This window comes from Oryza brachyantha, chromosome 2 (assembly GCF_000231095.2).
Source record: "Oryza brachyantha chromosome 2, ObraRS2, whole genome shotgun sequence".
Lineage (NCBI taxonomy): Eukaryota > Viridiplantae > Streptophyta > Magnoliopsida > Poales > Poaceae > Oryza > Oryza brachyantha.
The window spans coordinates 6,998,481-7,018,394 of NC_023164.2; the positions used below are offsets into that span (position 1 = coordinate 6,998,481).

The 19,914-nt window shown below is 49.7% G+C and overlaps 1 protein-coding gene across 1 annotated transcript; it reads left to right on the forward strand.

Annotated features, from left to right (window-relative positions):
- Positions 1-17,594: 17,594 nt before the first annotated feature.
- LOC102707285 (expansin-A14-like) lies at positions 17,595-18,927 on the forward strand. Its single transcript, XM_040520925.1, has 2 exons — positions 17,595-18,130; positions 18,612-18,927. Exons 1-2 carry the CDS (start codon positions 17,595-17,597, stop codon positions 18,925-18,927), a joined length of 852 nt encoding a protein of 283 aa, XP_040376859.1.
- The last annotated feature ends 987 nt before the right edge of the window (positions 18,928-19,914 follow it).

Below are 19,914 nucleotides of genomic sequence, written 5' to 3' on the forward strand. Positions count from 1 at the left end.
CTCCCCTCTTCGCGCGCGCGCCCCGCCTGGGCCGCTGCTCGGCCCAGCTCGCCGCGTCACCCGCGCCCGCGAGTCTGCGCCGCCTCCCTCCTCTCTCTTGCGCCACTGACAGGTGGGGCCCACCTGTCAGTGACCGTTTTGCCCGCCCGCGCCCGCGCCGCGCCGGCCGCGTTTGAGTCCGCCGCCGCGCCGCAACCGCCGCGCCGCAACGGCCGCCGCCGAGACCGAGTCGTCGCCAACTCGGTCTCCAACCTCCACCCGCCCTAGCCGGTGCCGCCACCCTATAAATCCCGAGCCGCCGCGCGCCGTCGCTCGCTTTCCGTCGTCGCTCGAGTCGCCGCCGCGCTGCCGCCGTTCGCCGCCGCCGCGCAATCTCGCCACCAGTCGCCGGTCGTCGCCGCCTAGCCGTGTCATCGTCTCCGCCTCGGTGTCGCCGACCTTTCCCGGGCTCTCGTCGTTGTCGGTGGACGTCTCGCGCCCGCCGCAGCTCCTCCGACCTCTCCGCCGCCGCGTCTCGCCCGTCGCCGTCACCCGTCGATCTCCGCCGCCGTTGCCGATCTCCCGCTCCGACCCACGTCGCCACCTTCGCCTCGATCTCGCCGACCCATCCGCGCTCTCGCCGCCGCCGGTGAGCATCCCCATCCTCCTCCCCTCTCTCTCCCCCTCTCCGGCCGACCGCCGCCGAGTCGCGCGCCGTCACCGGACGAGACCGAAGCTCGCCCCTCCCGCCGGCCGCCGCGGTCGTCGTCGCCTCCGCGTCACCGACGTCTGGCAGCCGTTGCTTGCGCCCGCGCGTGCCGTGCCGTCGCCGCTCGCCAGTCGCCGTCGTCGCTGTTCTTCCATCGTCGCCGTGCGTCGTCGCCTCGGCCGTCGTCGCCGTCGCGCCGTCGCCGCTCGTCGGCCGTCGCCGTCGCGCCACCGTCACCGTGCGCCGCCGCCGCCGCGTCGCCCGCCGCTCCCGCCGGTCGCCGCCGTCCGCCCGAGCCCGTGCGCTCTGCTCCTCTCTGTTCCCTCTCGCTGACGGGTGGGCCCCACTCGTCAGTCACCCCGCGCCCCTCCTTCCTCTCTCCTCCCGTGGGACCCGCCTGTCAGCCTCTCCCTCTCCCCTTCTCTCACCGACAGGTGGTCCCCACCTGTCAGCCGTCAGCCTCCTCTCTCCTCGCTGACGTCAGCAGCCCCATTAATTGCGCAATAATTGATTTAGGACTTTTCTGTTTAGCTAAAAAACCAGAAAACTTCTAAAATTCATAAGTAATTCATCTAGTCTCCGTTTAGGTCCATTCAAATTTCATTAAATTCATAAAATTATCAAGAATCCATTAAAAATAGTTTCTTTTGCTGTTTCAGTAGAGTTTGTGCCTGTTTTATTTATTTTTGTGCTTTGTCGCTTAGATTCGGACCCCGCCGAAGAGCCGGTTTACTTCGAGATCATCGCTGAAGTTCCCCTAGGGCCAGAGCAAGGCAAGTGACACTCATCCTTGAACATATTGAACCCATTATTGCAAATTCCCCGCTTATTTATTTCAAATATGCATTGTTTTAATTAAAGTACTTACTTTATGCTATTTTCGGGTAAACCTTATTATTATGCCGTTGTTTACCCAACTTTATTTATTGCTGGACCAGGGGTAACTTGACTAGAGATAGGCCTAGGTTAATGCTTAGCCTTGCTTAGAAAAAATAGCTCATGGGATCACATTTAATCATGCTTAGTTCTGAATAGCTGAGATAATGATTCACTACCCGGTTCGGGTTAATGTCAACTAAAATATTGATAATGGTGGGCTGTGGGTGCATGGTTTTGAGAGTCGCACCCATGGCGATTAAGGACCGGTTCACGGGAAACCCTGGAAGTCATTAAGTGCTAAGCACATGCCGAAATGGGTAAGGTGGGATTTGGAGCATGACTTCGAACTATTTGACGTACCCAGGCAAGGGTAGGCGTGATGGAGTATGGACGGGCAATCGTGGTGTAACGAAAGCTTCTCCTGCTTCCGGATCTACCAAGGCACAAGAGGGGACTGCCCGACTTGGTGTAAAGGAGGGGGTGAAACCTGAAGTGTGGTACGATTAAATAGGGAGGGTTGTGTAACGGGTCCTATCACGGTCTCCTTTCCGGTATGCCGTGGTGGTATGTCGGCGCACGTTCAAGTGTAGTGGAGTCGTGTCTTGTGGGTACAGTAGTACACCTCTGATCAGAGTATAAACTATTCGAATAGCCGTGCCCACGGTTACGGGCGAGCTCCCAGCTTCACTGTGATTAGTGAACCCTAATAACTTGAGTAAATCAGTTATCTCTCGGGACTACTGCAACGTGGTGAAACGTTGAGTAGTGGTTGGGCCTGTTGCAACGTGGTGTAACGTTGGACAGTGTTGTGGTACTTTACAACTGCTTATTTTATTTGTGCTTTACTGCTCTTAATTACCTTTGTTCTTTAAGCTCTGTTATTTATTTAAACTGCTGCTTTATTGCAACTAACCCAAGCCTGTCCTTGCAAATCCCGTTGCATCAGTTATCTTTTTCCCCTTGTCCGTGTTACTTGTTGAGTACGGTGGTTTGTACTCAGCCTTGCTTAACTTTCCCAACCCAGAGCTAGAAGCAGAGTCCGATGGAGGTGCCTCTCAGGAGTGAGCTGTTCTGCCGTCGAAGTGTTGCCTGTGGACTGGAGCCGTACCCGCTGGAGCTAGTCTACCTTTGTTTTTCTTTCCGCTGCATTTCCGCTAGAATAAGTGTAATTTTCAGTTGTTTCTAAGAACGATGGTTATGTAATCAACATTGTCTTTTTGTGTACCCTGGCTGGTCCTGGACAGGGATTTAATACACAATTAAGTTCAGAAATTCGTGTGAGGAATTTCTAGGCGTGACAAGTTGGTATCAGAGCCTCCTTTTGACCGTAGGATCAGCCCAATGGAAGCCCTAAGAGCCCTCTGCTTTTCATGTTTGTGCATAGTTTGCGAAAGTGGGAGTGTTTTGAAAATGGGTCAGTGCTTTCCAAAAGCGTGAGTGTTTTAAAAGACAAAACCCCTTTGATTGAAAAGCGTGAGTAAATCGATTTACGGGTAAAACTTTATTTACTTTCTTTCTTTTATGATTTATTTATCTTGAAATAAAATTTTGCATCTATTGATTCCAAATCCTTGTGTTCTTTAGATGGCCGACCACCCTTTGTATCATCGTGGAAACGGGATGGCTGGATTCGTGGCAGAGTTGGCAAGAGTCTCGTTCACAGCAGGGTACCCCTATGAGCCGGAGTACACCACGATCCACCCTCTCGAAGGCGAGTTCCCCCACCGAGTCAGATTGGAGCTACATGGAATCCCCGGTTTCCTCCCTAACTTGGAAGCAGAAGGAGCTGGAGGTTCGCATGAGCATGCCTGCCAGGAAGCTGCTTACAGTCTGATGACAACGCTCAGGGCCAGGCATGACCTAACGTTTCGACATTCGGCTTACCGGTATCACCCTGGTCGTGGACCCAATTCCATGGTCAGTAGGTTTCGGTCTACCCGAAGTGAGCAAGACCCTACCTTCGGTAGGATGTGCACGGTGCTGCAGGGTCTCGACCAGATGCATCACGACCTCCACGAAGCGTCCAAGGCTCTGAACGACGCCAAGCTCACCCAGATCGTTCGTCTGCAAGATGAGGTCGACCGGTTGAAGAAGGAGAACGCCAGGCTCAGAGGACTCCCAGAGCCCGGAGGTGCAAGGTGTCGCACGACGGCAAGGAAGCGAACCCGTGGGCTGCCAAGAGTTCAGTCTTACCCTGGTGCTCCAGATGAACCAAGACCCTTGATGCAGATGGTGCCAACCTCTCCGACCCCAGTGCCCGAGGAAGGTGTCTCCCCGTTCAACGCAGCAAGGAACCGCAACAGGGTCGTCTCGGTCTCTAGCAGCAGCAAGTCCGCTTCTGGTGAAGATGAAGATGGTCTCCCCAGCAACTCAAGAAGCCGCTCTGAAGACGAGGAAGAAGATCCGTCCCCTGTCATCGGTCGTCGCTCTCCTTCCGTGCTCTAGACGCCGCCCTTAGCTTCGTTTTAGTCGTTGTGTGCTAGTTTTGGTGTGTTAGGTTTGCTTCGCTTGGGGCTAGTGGTGAACCATAGCAGTAGTGGGGTTATGGTTGTGCCGCCAGGAGTTGTGTGGTTTTTAAGTGTGTTTCTTAAGTAAGACAATTACAGTTCACTAATTAAATAAAGCCCCTGTTTGCTTAGTCGTTTCTTTTTCTTCTTTCTCTTTCTGCTCCTCCCGCCCCGCAGATGGTGAACACCTGCCACGGCAACCGCGACACCGACTAGTCCAGCACCGGAGGACCACCCCCGCCGCCTTCACCAGAGAACCCGTCGCTTGCCCAGATTCTTGCTAGCCAGACGCAGATGCTCTCTTGGATGATGCAGCAGATGCAACAGCAACAGTAGCAACATCAGCAAGTGCTACAATAGCTTCTAAATCAGAACCAGAACAACCAGCAACAGCATGGACCACCCCCTGTGCAGTCCAAGTTACCAGAGTTTCTCTGTGTTCGTCCCCCAAATTTCTCAAGCACCACCAACCCCATGGAGGCAAGTGATTGGCTCCATGCCATCGAGAAGAAGCTCAACTTATTGCAGTGCACTGACCAAGAGAAGGTTTCCTTTGCCGCACATCAACTGATGGGTCCCGCCTCTGCTTGGTGGGATAATTTCCTGGTTACCCGCACCGCTACCACGGAAGTGACTTGGGCGGAGTTCTGCCTTAACTTCCGCAAGGCCCATATTCCCGACGGGATAGTCACCCAGAAGAAGCGTGAGTTCCGCGCTTTGCAGCAAGGTACCAAGACGGTGACAGAGTACCTTCATGAGTTCAATCGCCTAGCGCGATACGCTCTCGAGGACGTCCGCACTGACGCCGAAAGACAAGAAAAGTTCCTCGGAGGCTTGGACGATGAACTGAAGAAGTAGTTGCTTTCGGGCGACTATGCTGATTTTGAGAAACTAGTAGACAAGGCCATCCGTCAAGAGGACCAGCACCTCCAGATGGATAGAAAGAGGAAGGCTTCGCAGTCCAGGTCTAACCAGCCGCCTCCTCAGAAGCCCCGATTCCACACCGGCTCCTATCCTTCGAATCAGCAGCACGGGCAATCAACCTTCATTGTCCGCCAACATCGTCCTTACAATCCCAGCAATTTCTCCAGCGGCACATCCCAGCGTGCTCCACCTCAACGCACTCTTCCAGCACCAGCTCCCTGACAACAGAATGCTCCTCCACCAACAGCTCAACCTCCTCCGGCCAGGAAGGATGCAGGTGCAAAGCCTAGAGTGTGCTACAACTGTGGCGACCCAGGTCACTTTGCTGACAAGTGCCCGAAGCCGAAGCGCAGTGGGCAAAGGTTCGTGCAAGCTCGCGTGAATCACGTCACCGCCGAAGAAGCACAGGCTACGCCAGAAGTAATACTAGGTACGTTTCCTGTCAACTCCGTACCTGCCACAGTACTTTTTGATTCTGGTGCTACACACTCTTTTATTTCAAGGAAGTTTGTGGGATTGCTTGGGTTAAAAAGGGAAAAGTTAAGAGACCCGATGCGGGTTAATACTCCAAGGCATAGTATGTTTTCGGACCTTTATAGCCATGATGTGCCCATAGAGATCCAAGGGATATCCTTTCTAGCCAATCTCATCCTTCTCGAATCTAAAGACCTAGATGTCATTTTGGGAATGGACTGGCTTACCAAGCATCAAGGAGTGATTAATTGTGCCAAGCGTATAATCACCTTGACCAGTGAAGAAGGTAAAGTGGTGGCTTATCAGTCGCTGGAGTCAGTGACAACCAGGACTGGTTTGAATCAGATAGAAGCCGAAGAGCAACCCTCGGAAAAAGTTAAAGACCCAAAGAAGTTGGAAGACATACCAATAGTTTGTGAGTATCCGGAGGTGTTTCCAGATGATCTCACAACGATGCCGCTAGAAAGAGAGATTGAGTTCCGTATCGACTTGGTACCCGGAACCGCACCGATCTATAAGAGACCCTACAGGATGGCCGCCAATGAGATGGCAGAAGTGAAGAAGCAAGTGGATGAACAGCTCCAGAAAGGTTATATCCGACCGAGTACCTCGCCTTGGGGTGCCCCGGTCATTTTTGTTGAGAAGAAGGACAAAACTAAGAGAATGTGTGTGAACTATCGTGCTTTGAACGATGTCACTATTAAGAATAAGTATCCTCTGCCAAGGATTGATGACCTATTTGATCAGTTGAAGGGAGCCAAAGTTTTCTCCAAGATCGATTTGAGGTCAGGGTATCACCAGTTGAGAATTCGGGAAGAAGATATCCCTAAGACGGCATTCACTACTCGCTATGGCCTGTATGAGTGTACGGTAATGTCGTTTGGACTTACTAATGCCCCAGCATTCTTCATGAATCTCATGAATAAGGTGTTCATGGAATACCTGGATAAGTTTGTGGTTGTCTTGATCGACGACATTCTTATCTACTCCAAGTCAGAAGAAGAGCACGAGCAACATTTGCGGATGGTGCTAGAGAAGCTAAGAGAACACCAGTTGTATGCCAAGTTCAGCAAGTGTGATTTTTGGCTGCATGAAGTGAAGTTCCTTGGCAATGTGATCAATGCCAAAGGTGTAGCAGTAGACCCCAGTAACGTGGAGTCAGTGATCAAGTGGACCCCGCCTAAGACGGTTTCCCAAATCCGGAGTTTCTTAGGACTTGCGGGCTATTACCGCCGGTTCATTGAGAATTTCTCGAAGATAGCCAGGCCAATGACACAGTTGTTGAAAAAGGAAGAGAAGTTCAAGTGGTCAAGTGAGTGCGATAGGAGTTTCGAAGAGCTCAAGCAAAGGTTGGTTTTGGCACCCGTGTTGGTTTTGCCGGATCAAATGAAGGACTTTCAGGTTTACTGCGACGCATCCAGATCAGGACTGGGATGTGTGCTAATGCAAGAAGGAAAGGTGGTTGCTTACGCCTCTCGTCAGTTGAGACCACATGAGGGTAACTACCCGACTCATGATTTGGAACTAGCAGCTGTGGTGCATGCCCTAAAGATTTGGCGACACTACTTGATCGGTAACAAGTGTGAAGTATATACGGATCATAAAAGTTTAAAGTATATCTTTACACAACCAGATTTGAATCTCCGCCAGCGAAGATGGTTGGAATTGATCAAGGATTATGATTTAAGTATCCATTACCATCCAGGCAAAGCAAATGTAGTTGCAGATGCTTTGAGCCGGAAGAATTACTGCCATGCTGCGGTAACAACAGAGGTATGTGAGCAGTTACAACAGGAGTTTGAACGACTAAATTTGGGTTTAGTCGAAGAAGGTTTTGTGGCAGCTCTAGAAGCGCAGCCCACTTTGGTGAATCAAGTTCGCCAATCCCAAGCAAATGATCCGGAGATAGCCGAGCTAAAGAAAAATATGCGAGTTGGTAAAGCTCGAGATTTTTCAGAAAATGAACATGGAACAATCTGGATGGGAAACAGGTTGTGCGTACCCGATAACAGGGAGTTGAAGGAGCTGATACTCCAAGAAGCCCATCAAACCCAGTACTCTATCCACCCTGGGAGTACTAAGATGTATCAGGACCTCAAAGAAAAGTTTTGGTGGGTTAGTATGAAGAGAGAGATTGCAGAATACGTCGCCTTGTGCGATGTTTGTCAACGAGTCAAAGCAGAACACCAAAGGTCAGCAGGATTGTTGCAACCTCTCCAGATTTCAGAATGGAAATGGGAAGAAATCGGGATGGATTTCATCACTGGTTTACCAAGGACTGCTGCTGGTCATGACTTGATTTGGGTAATTGTTGATCGATTGACAAAGGTCGCTCATTTCATACCAGTTCACACTACCTACTCGGGGAAAAGATTAGCCGAGATTTACTTGGCTAGAATCATGTGTTTACATGGAGTACCGAAGAGGATCGTTTCTGACCGTGGAAGCCCGTTTACTTCAAAGTTTTGGCAGAAGCTACAGGAAGAATTGGGAACCCGACTGAATTTCAATACGGCTTATCACCCATAGACACATGGTCAGACAGAGAGGGTAAATCAGATTCTTGAAGATATGCTCAGGGCTTGTGCTCTCGACTTTGGTGGAACTTGGGATAAGAATCTACCGTATGCAGAGTTCTCATACAACAACAGTTATCAAGCCAGTCTGCAGATGGCACCTTTTGAAGCATTGTATGGGCGAAAGTGTCGTACACCCCTCTTCTGGGATCAAACAGGAGAACGCCAAGTTTTTGGGACTGAAGTTTTAAGCCAGGCGGAAGAAAAAGTCAGAATAATCCGTGAAAGGTTGAAAATGGCCCAAACCAGACAGAAGAGTTATGCAGATAATCGTCGAAGGGACTTAGCCTTCGAAGCAGGAGACTATGTGTACCTCCGTGTCACACCTTTGCGAGGAGTACACCGGTTTCAGACCAAAGGAAAATTGGCACCACGTTTCGTGGGACCATACCGGATAGTGGAACGCAGGGGAGAAGTTGCGTATCAGTTGGAACTCCCCGCTAACATGGCCGGAATCCATGACGTGTTCCATGTGTCGCAGCTCAAGAAGTGTCTCCGTGTGCCTGAGGAACAGACCAACACCGAGCACATCGATCTACAGGAAGATCTAACTTATGTGGAGAAGCCAGCACGGATTCTAGAAACCAGTGAAAGGAAGACTCGGAACCGTGTGATCAGATTCTGCAGAGTCCAGTGGAGTCACCACTCAGAAGAAGAAGCAACATGGGAAAGAGAAGATGAGCTCAAGGCCGCCCATCCGCACCTCTTCGCCAGTGCCTCCGAATCTCGGGGTCGAGATTCCGTTTAAGGGGGGTAGGTTTGTCACATCCGGAGTTTCGTCCTAAGCCTAAATCGTAAAAAGAAATCCGTAAATAACAATTGGCTTAATTAACTCAGGAAGAATCCCTCTAAAAGGAATTAATTCAATTAAATCGAGGCTCGCAAATCGACTAACTGGATTTAAATTCAAATTGCAGAAGTATAAAATTTGGCCAAACAAATTAATTTAAAACTCGGCAAAAGTGGGGTTTTCCTTCTTCCCTCCTTTTTCCTTTCTTTTTCCTTTCCTTCTCAAATTGGGCCGAAGTCCAATTTTCCTCCCTCTCTCTTTTTCCTTTTCTTTTTCTTTTTCTTTTTTCCTTCCCGGGCCGGCCCAGCCGAGCCGGCCCGTCTTCCCGCTCGGCCGGCCCAGCCGCGCCGGCCGCTCCCCTCTTCGCGCGCGCGCCCTGCCTGGGCCGCCGCTCGGCCCAGCTCGCCGCGTCACCCGCGCCCGCGAGTCCGCGCCGCCTCCCTCCTCTCTCTCGCGCCACATACAGGTGGGGCCCACCTGTCAGTGACCGTTTCGCCCGCCCGCGCCCGCGCCACGCCGGCCGCGTCCGAGTCCGCCGCCGCGCCGCAACCGCCGCGCCGCAACGGCCGCCGCCGAGACCGCGTCGTCGCCGACTCGATTTCCAACCTCCGCCCGCCCTAGCCGGTGCCGCCACCCTATAAATCCCGAGCCGCCGCGCGCCGTCGCTCGCTTTCCGTCGTCGCTCGAGTCGCCGCCGCGCTACCGCCGTTCGCCGCCGCCGCACAATCTCGCCACCAGTCGCCGGTCGTCGCCGCCTAGCCGCGTCATCGTCTACGCCTCGGTGTCGCCGACCTTTCCCGGGCTCTCGTCGTCGCCGGTGGACGTCTCGCGCCCGCCGCAGCTCCTCCGACCTCTCCACCGCCGCGTCTCGCCCGTCGCCGTCACCCGTCGATCTCCGCCGCCGTTGCCGATCTCCCGCTCCAACCCGCGTCGCCACCTTTGCCTCGATCTCGCCGACCCATCCGCGCCGCCGCCGCCGGTGAGCATCCCCATCCTCCTCCCCTCTCTCTCCCCCTCTCCGGCCGACCGCCGCCGAGTCGCGCGCCGTCACCGGACGAGACCGAAGCTCGCCCCTCCCGCCGGCCGCCGCGGTCGTCGTCGCCTCCGCGTCGCCGACGTCTGGCCGCCGTTGCTTGCGCCCGCGCGTGCCGTGCCATCGCCGCTCGCCAGTCGCCGTCGCCGCTGTTCTTCCATCGTTGCCGTGCGTCGCCGCCTCGGCCGTCGTCGCCGTCGCGCCGTCGCCGCTCGCCGGCCGTCGCCGTCGCGCCGTCGCCGTCGCGCCGCCGTCGCCGTGCGCCGCCGCCGCCGCGTCGCCCACCGCTCCCGCCGGTCGCCGCCGTCCGCCCGAGCCCGTGCGCTCTGCTCCTCTCTGTTCCCTCTCGCTGACGGGTGGGCCCCACCCGTCAGTCACCCCGCGCCCCTCCTTCCTCTCTCCTCCCGTGGGACCCGCGTGTCAGCCTCTCCCTCTCCCCTTCTCTCACCGACAGGTGGTCCCCACCTGTCAGCCGTCAGCCTCCTCTCTCCTCGCTGACGTCAGCAGCCCCATTAATTGCGTAATAATTGATTTAGGACTTTTCTGTTTAGCTAAAAAACCCAGAAAACTTCTAAAATTCATAAGTAATTCATCTAGTCTCCGTTTAGGTCCATTCAAATTTCATTAAATTCATAAAATTATCAAGAATCCATTAAAAATAGTTTCTTTTGCTGTTTCAGTAGAGTTTGTGCCTGTTTTATTTATTTTTGTGCTTTGTCGCTTAGATTCGAACCCCGCCGAAGAGCCGGTTTACTTCGAGATCGTCGCCGAAGTTCCCCTAGGGCCAGAGCAAGGCAAGTGACACTCATCCTTGAACATATTGAACCCATTATTGCAAATTCCCCGCTTATTTATTTCAAATATGCATTGTTTTAATTAAAGTACTTACTTTATGCTATTTTCGGGTAAACCTTATTATTATGCCGTTGTTTACCCAACTTTATTTATTGCTGGACCAGGGGTAACTTGACTAGAGATAGGCCTAGGTTAATGCTTAGCCTTGCTTAGAACAAATAGCTCATGGGATCACATTTAATCATGCTTAGTTCTGAATAGCTGAGATAATGATTCACTACCCGGTTCGGGTTAATGTCAACTAAAATATTGATAATGGTGGGCTGTGGGTGCATGGTTTTGAGAGTCGCACCCATGGCGATTAAGGACCGGTTCATGGGAAACCCTGGAAGTCATTAAGTGCTAACCACATGCCGAAATGGGTAAGGTGGGATTTGGAGCATGACTTCGAACTATTTGACGTACCCAGGCAAGGGTAGGCGTGATGGAGTATGGACGGGCAATCGTGGTGTAACGAAAGCTTCTCCTGCTTCCGGATCTACCAAGGCACAAGAGGGGACTGCCCGACTTGGTGTAAAGGAGGGGGTGAAATCTGAAGTGTGGTACGATTAAATAGGGAGGGTTGTGTAACGGGTCCTATCACGGTCTCCTTTCCGGTATGCCGTGGTGGTATGTCGGCGCACGTTCAAGTGTAGTGGAGTCGTGTCTTGTGGGTACAGTAGTACACCTCTGATCAGAGTATAAACTATTCGAATAGCCGTGCCCACGGTTACGGGCGAGCTCCCAGCTTCACTGTGATTAGTGAACCCTAATAACTTGAGTAAATCAGTTATCTCTCGGGACTACTGCAACGTGGTGAAACGTTGAGTAGTGGTTGGGCCTGTTGCAACGTGGTGTAACGTTGGACAGTGTTGTGGTACTTTACAACTGCTTATTTTATTTGTGCTTCACTGCTCTTAATTACCTTTGTTCTTTAAGCTCTGTTATTTATTTAAACTGCTGCTTTATTGCAACTAACCCAAGCCTGTCCTTGCAAATCCCGTTGCATCAGTTATCTTTTTCCCCTTGTCCGTGTTACTTGTTGAGTACGGTGGTTTGTACTCAGCCTTGCTTAACTTTCCCAACCCAGAGCTAGAAGCAGAGTCCGATGGAGGTGCCTCTCAGGAGTGAGCTGTTCCACCGTCGAAGTGTTGCCTGTGGACTGGAGCCGTACCCGCTGGAGCTAGTCTACCTTTGTTTTTCTTTCCGCTGCATTTCCGCAGAATAAGTGTAATTTTTAGTTGTTTCTAAGAACGATGGTTATGTAATCAATATTGTCTTTTTGTGTACCCTGGCTGGTCCTGGACAGGGATTTAATATACAATTAAGTTCAGAAATTCGTGTGAGGAATTTCTGGGCGTGACAGTGTCTCACGCCGCTACCAACCACCTCCCATTTTCACCGCGCCGCGTCTACCCCGGCCGCGCTAACCGCCCCTCAGCCCTAAGAGCACCAACGTCGCGTCGCCTCCCTATAAAATCCTCCCCTCGGCCACCGCTCGCTCCCCTTCGGCTCGTGCTCGCGCTGCCGCGCTAGCGCCGTGAAGCGATCTCCGCTCTCGCCGCTGATCTACCTCGCCGCTGGCCGTCACAACTTGTCCCCGGCCCTCGCTGACTTGCCGCCACCGTCCCCGTCGCCCATAAGCCGTTGCCGTCCTCCCTCTCCCTCTCTTTTCCTCTCCGCCTGTGGACGCCGGGCCAGTGCCGCCGCCGTGCCCTCGCGCGCTCTGGCTGTCGTCATCGTCTGTCCCGGCGCCATCTCCCTCGCCTCACCATCGCCGACGCGACCCCGCCGTCGCCAGGGTACGCTCGCATTCGCCGCGTCGTCGCCGTCTCCGCCCCGCGCCGTCAGTCGATGTCCTCCCTTTGTGTGCCGCAGCACCGCCCTCGGGTCACCGCTGCTCTGCATCGTCGTCACCGTCGTCGTTGTCCCCGGTGAGCTCCTCTCCCCCTTCCTTCTCTCTCTCACTCGGTGCTCACCGTCGCACACACATCGTGCGCCGCCGTCGCCGTCTAGCTATGCCGCCGGCCGACTCGTAGCCATGCTGCCCCGATCCCTCTCCCTCTCGACCGTGTCTCCATGCCGTCATTCCCTACTTCGTCGCCATCGCCGTCGTTTTGCCGCCCTCGCCTTCTCGCACTGCCGCCCCGCCGCATCCCCCTCCTCTTCCTTCGTGCGCGCGCCGCCCGGCCATCGCCGTCGTGCGCTGCCTGAGGTCTCCGCCACCCCGGCCTCGGCCGTCGTCGTTCCCACCGCCGGCCTTCGCCGTGCGCCGCTCCCCTTCGTCGTCGCCGGTCGACTTGCCGCCGCTCTTCCCCCTCCGCCCGTGCGCCGCCATCACGACCGCCGCCGCCACTTAGCCGCTCCGTTTGCCTCCGCCACCACCGATCACCGGCCGTCGCCGGGCGTCCGCTGGCGCTAGTCGTCGGACCCTGCCGCTGCCGCTGGTCGCCGACCGCCACCGCCCGGCCGCCCGCTCCCCGCCTCTGTTCGGCCGGAGCATAGCTCCCCTCCCCTCTCTGTTTCCCCTCTCTGTCTTGTGGGCCCCGCCCATCAGCCCTATCTCTCCTCTGACGGGTGGACCCCACCCATCACTCTCTCCCTCTCTCACCCAAGCTAGGGGCCCGCTCTGTCAGCCTCTCCCTCATTCTCTCTCGTGGGTCCCGCACGTCAGTCTCCCCTCACTCCCTTCCTCTCTCTCCCCGTGGGCCCCATGTGTCATTCTCTCCACCCTCCTCTCTGTCACCGACATATGGGCCCCAGCTGTCAACCGACCCCCTCTCTCTCCTGTGCTGACATCATCCCTCCAATTAATTGCGCAACAATTCATTAAGGTTTTCTGTTTAGTTTAAAAACACAGATAATCTTCTAAAATTCATAAGTAATTCATCTAGTCTCCGTTTTAGTCCATTCAAGTTTCATTAAATTCAGAAAAATGCCAAGAATCCATTAAAAATAGTTTCTTTCTCTGTTTCAGTAGTTTTATATTTTGTTTTTGGTTGTTTTGCCTTGTTTGTCGTAGGTTTTGACCCCGTTGAAGCGCCGTTCGTTCCCGAAGTCGTCTCCGAAGTTCCTCGTGGGTCTGAGCAAGGCAAGTGGCACCCTTTTTGGATCATATTGAACCTATGATTATAAAATCCCTCGCTTTTACATTCAAACATGCATTGTATTCAAATGTATTTACTTTGCTTTATCTATTGGGCATTACCTTTATATACCCGTTGATTCCTGCTTGTTATTATTGTCATCCCAGGGTTAATTTGACTAGAAATAGGTTTAGGCAATGCTTAGCCATGCTTAGTTCAACTAGCTCACCAATTATCATTTAATTAACTGTTAGACTTTTATAGACCTTCAATGGTTGTAATCATGATGAATTTTCCCGATGTGGATTAATACAACTAAAATATTGCTTATGGTGGGCTGCGGGTGCATGGTTTTGAGAGTCGTGCCCATGGCAATTAAGGACCGGTTCTCAGGAAACCCTGAAAGTCTTACACGTACTAACCACAAGCCAGAGTGGGCAACGGTGAGACTTGTAGTCTAGCTTGTCCCTATTCGACGTATCCAGGCAAGGGTGGGCGTGATGGAGTATGGATGGGAATCCTGATGTAATGATGGTCCTATGCTGCTTCCGGATTCACCTAGACACCAGAGGGGGCTGCCCGACTTGGTGTAAAGGAGGAGACGAAACCTGAAGTGTGGTGCGATTGTCTAGGGAGGGTTAGGCGAAAGGTCTTATCATGGTTTCCGTACTAAGGTATCGTGGTGATACGTTGGGGCATGGTAACATGCTTGGGAGCCATGTCTTGTGGGTAAAGTTGTACACCTCTGCAGAGTAAAACTATTCGAATAGCTGTACCCGCGGTTATTGGGCGAACCGACATATTCACTGGGATTAGTGAACCTTTCAATAACTTGATGAACTTGGAACTGGTTAGACCCTGTCAACGTGGTGTAACGTTGGCAGTGATTCGGGTCTGTCGCAACGTGGTGTAATGTTGGGCAGAGGGTTGACCCTGTCGCTACGTGACGTAACGTTCAACAACGGTTTGGGCTTGTTGCAACATGGTGTAACGTTGGACAGTGGATGATTATTTTAAATGTTTACTTTACTTTTTATTCAGTCTATTTGTATCTATTGTTTTGCTAAATTACTATAGCTTTGTGCAATTTAACCCTAGCCTATCCTTGTTACCCTCTTGCATTCATTATTCTTCCTCTCTTGGGTATTACTTGTTGAGTACGGTGGTTTGTACTCAGCTTTACTTAATTTTTCCCCCACCAGAGCAAGTGCCAGAGCCTGAGTCAGAAGTCAGAAGAAGGTTGTTCCCAAGGTTGAAGTGAGGTTCAATCCGCCATCGAGAATGCCTGCGGTGTGGAGCCGTCATCGCCAGCCGAAGCTGAAGATTAGATAGTTTAGTACTGTTTCTTTTTCCGCTGCATTTCGATAGATAATTGTTTTTATTAGTTTTTAAGTCATGGAACTATGTATTAATTTTTCATAGTGTGTACTCGGGCTGATTCCTAGACCGAGATTCAATACATGCTATTGTTCAAAAATTTGGTGTAAATTTCTGGGCGTGACAGTGTATATAGGAGAAGTTTTAGGAACTCTCCCTCGATGGCACGAAAGACGTGGTGGCTTATTACCATATGATTAATTAAGTGTTATATTATAAATCTTAAAAATTAATTAATATAATATTTCAATGTAACATTCTATAATTTTTAAATTATTTATTGATTTCGAAAATGTGCCTATGTGTTGACACCAAAAGCTGATTTCTGACGGGTCACATACAAAGGCTTGGAAAACTTCTTTGACTACTTCAGTCCAGGACCTGAATTCTTAGAACCTTAGAGCATCCCCAGCCGTTCGTCTATTCCGTCCTCAATCCTGAAAATAGGGGATGAAAGGTAAAAATTGAGTTTTAGCAAAACATCCATCTCATGCTTTATTTTTGGATTTGGAGAGAGAAACTATATATTTGGATGTTCTCTCTCCATCCTCCAAAAAAATATGGAGGATGTTATATATGGATGATCTGCTGGAGTATAAAAAGATACAGAGGATGTAGCTGTTTTAGATGATTATCAAAATAAAAATATGGATGACCAAATTTAGATGATCTTATGGGGTGGCTCTTAGCTAGAAAATAAGCGTGTCAATTAATTTGACCCTACAACTGATAAGATGTAAACGCGTGAAAGTATTAGCCCTAAAATACTCTATCGGCATGGCAGCCGATATCGCTTTTAGGACCTAGCCGATGAAACGCATCCATCGGCTCCGAAGGAATTTGTGATGATCAATCATAAACATACCTTATCAGTTAAATCATAATATAATAACCAATCAACCAATCAATCTGTTGGAGTTAATTTTAGAAGATCGAATTTAACCAAGACGGTTCTAAAACCAAACCAACGAAAGACCAATTCATTGATTATTATACCATTAATTACCAACTGATAAAGCCATAAACCATGAATAATAACCTAAATTATCACCTTAACTATGAACCGTACATAATATCGGACAAGCATAATAGATAATTGCTCTAAAGCTAAAAGATCGGACTAAACCGAGACAATTTAGGTTTAAATACAATCATGAATATACTAAGAACGGTATTACATATCATTGACAACTAATTGTTAACTCAGGGTGGCCCACCAACTTGATTAGCAAACCTAAGGAGACTATCATTTTGATCGGCCGATTACGGATAATTTATCGGCTGAAACATCGATAAAACAATGAGCAATGTAAATTAACTTGATATAAATTATCTGATAAACATAGTTTAGTAGGTCGGACCTAACTGAGACGGTATGAGATTAAAAATATCAATCAATAAATATCAAGTTAATATAAATTACTTAAAATGGTCGACCAAATTAACGTAAGATATAATAGTAAGTTAGAACCAAACCGATCCGTAACATAGCACCTCCTTCGTCCTTGTTCCTGACCGGCGCTTATTCCGACAATTCTAGATAGACAATATGACCACTATTCCTGCAACCACGTCGGTTCATCCCATCGGTGTTTTCCTCTCACTTCCTCGTTAAACGCTTGATCGTTTTCTGGCATGAAAATCTCGATTTTTTACAAGTGCAATATCAGCTGACCTGTCAATAGTGATGCCGAAAAATAAAATAGTGATGCCGAAATTAACCTGTATTTTATGCAACTAGCAATTATTAGGCGGTGAACACAGCTTCCTCTTAGTTTAACTATATTTAAATATGCCTTAAAGGTGACTCCTCTAAACTCCATTTTCCTCCGAATTAATCAATTTACGCCGGTGGGCGCGATTAATGTTGCTGGCCAGATGCAGAATCACCCGTGCGATCCAAGGAAACACACGACATCCTTTATTAGGTAAGGAGTATCCGGACGTAGAATAATCTCTGCAAATAATTAAGCCGTCCATTTCAGGATTTCACCATCGGAAGTCAAGCAAACCAAGAGATATTCTCCCAAATTACATCATTGTTTGTGTCAAGCAAATCAATTGTTTGGGCTACACGTGTCTGCGTGTTCATTAACTTCCAAAGCAAAAGAAAAATAAATCATTGGATAAACTAACCCGTAAGACCTGCTGCGGCTGCATGTGCACACGCCACACGCTTCGTTAACTCAGGGTGATCGATATATATCTTGTTGAATTAATTAATCCAAAGAGGCTATATATATCGACCTAGTAATTATTCATCTCACCATCATATCATCGATCTCACAGTTAAATTAGCTACTCATTGGAACCAAATCCACACAGCTAAATCACACGTTCGTACAGTCTACACTAGTATCTTGAAGCTGCAGCTTGATTTCAGAGCTAGCTACAACTTTCAGTGCCTCTTGGTCACGCCGACGGACATGGCTCCGGCAGCTCGAGCTTTCGCGTTGGTGCTGGTCGCATTCGGCTGCGCGCTGCTGGCCTGCACAGCCGACGACGCGGCCAACACGAAGACGGCGACGGCTCCGACGTCGCCGTCTAGTGCCGCCGCCGCAGACGCGGCGCCGGCGGCCGGTGGGTGGCAGAAGGCGCACGCGACGTTCTACGGCGGCGCGGACGCGTCGGGCACCATGGGCGGCGCGTGCGGGTACGGCAACCTGTACTCGCAGGGGTACGGGACGCGGAACGCGGCGCTGAGCACGGCGCTGTTCAACGACGGCGCGTCGTGCGGGCAGTGCTACAAGATCGCCTGCGACCGCAAGAGGGCTCCGCAGTGGTGCAGGCCCGGCGTCACCGTCACCGTCACCGCCACCAACTTCTGCCCGCCCAACTGGAACCTCCCCAGCGACAACGGCGGCTGGTGCAACCCGCCGCGCCCCCACTTCGACATGGCGCAGCCGGCGTGGGAGAAGATCGGCATCTACCGCGCCGGCATCATTCCGGTCATGTACCAAAGGTATGCATGATCTACACCTTATAACCCAAAACAACATAGTGAGTTTTTTCGTGAAAAAAGTTAAGCGACATATTTAACAAAAAATAATTCGTGAATAAAAATCCTAAATAAACTCTAAATTTGCAGTCAAAAATTTAAATTTTAACTTATAAGAATATAAGCAGAAACAAAAAAGATAAGATGATACTCCCTCCATATTTTTATATATGACACCGTTGATTTTTAGAATCACATTTGACCATTCGTCTTATTTAAAATTTATATCCAAATATGCAAAATTATAATACATAATTAAAGTTTCTATAATAATAAATCATATTATAATAAAATAATTAATAATTATATGATTTTTTTAATAAGACGAATGGTCAAACGTGGATCTAAAAATCAACGGCGTTATAGAGGGAGTATTTTGTTTCTCGACATCGCTTACGACAATATGGCATATTTATAACACATTATTTGTGACACGGTTCCACAGGGTTCCATGTGTGAAGAAGGGCGGGGTGCGGTTCACCATCAACGGGCACGACCACTTCAACCTGGTGCTGGTGACCAACGTCGCGACCACCGGGTCGATCAAGTCGATGGACGTGATGATGGGCTCCAACTCGACGGACTGGACGCCCATGGCGAGGAACTGGGGCGCGAACTGGCACTCGCTCTCGTATCTCACCGGGCAGATGCTCTCGTTCAGGGTGGCCAACATGGACGGGCAGACGCTGGTCTTCAGGAACGTCGTGCCGTCCGGGTGGACGTTTGGGCAGACATTTGCAAGCACCCTGCAGTTCCAGTGAGCTCTTGATCCGGCTGGCTGGATATGCTCAGCTGATCGACCGATTTGGGATGGGGATTTGCATGTTGTATTATTGTGTGTGTGTGTATACGTTGTAAAGGTCGGTGCTTTGATTTAGTATTGCACCGCCTCTTGTTTTTTGATGTTGTTTATGGCTGATTTGTTTGGTGTATATGTGTACTTCTGTTCATCTTCATCCTCCTCATTGTATAAAGAATTCTTTAAGTTAATTTGTAGCACTTTATTTTCAGTCTCACCTTCAACTAAGTTTGTTATTAAATTAAGATGGATAGTTCATAAATAAAAGGTAATTAAACGTCTGAGTTAATACTCATCAACTGTCTCATTCCGATTAGACCTATCAACACTCTACTACTCGTCATTGTTTTTTTATAGAGTTTTTTATTGTCCTTGAAAAAATATCTCAGGGTATCACACTTCGTAGTGTAAAAAGTGTGGTACCTTGAGATACCAAAAATTTGTACTAAAAAACTTAGTACCTTGAGATATTTTTCAAGGATGGTAAAAAACCATTTTTTATAGGAGCTTTTTTTCCATCCTTGAGTAGGTACCATAAGATACCACTGTTTTCTATATAAAATTTGGTATCTCTTGGTATCTTAGAGCAATTTTATCAGGTACCAGGAGATACCACTGTTTTCTATGTAAAATTTGGTATCTTAGATACTAGAAAGTATCAAATTTTTCATAGAAAACATTATATTTCGTGGTACCTAGAAAACATTATATTTCGTGGTACCTCAAGGATAGAAAAATGCTTTTTTTATATGACGCCGTTGACTTTTATGTTTACATTTGATCATTTGTCTTATTTAAAAAATAATTCAAATATATAAAATTATAAGTCATACTTAAAGTTCCCGTGATAATAAATTAAATTATAAAAAAATTAATAATTATATATTTTTAAAATAAGACGAATGGTCAAATGTAAACATAAAAATCAGCGATATCATAATAAAAACAT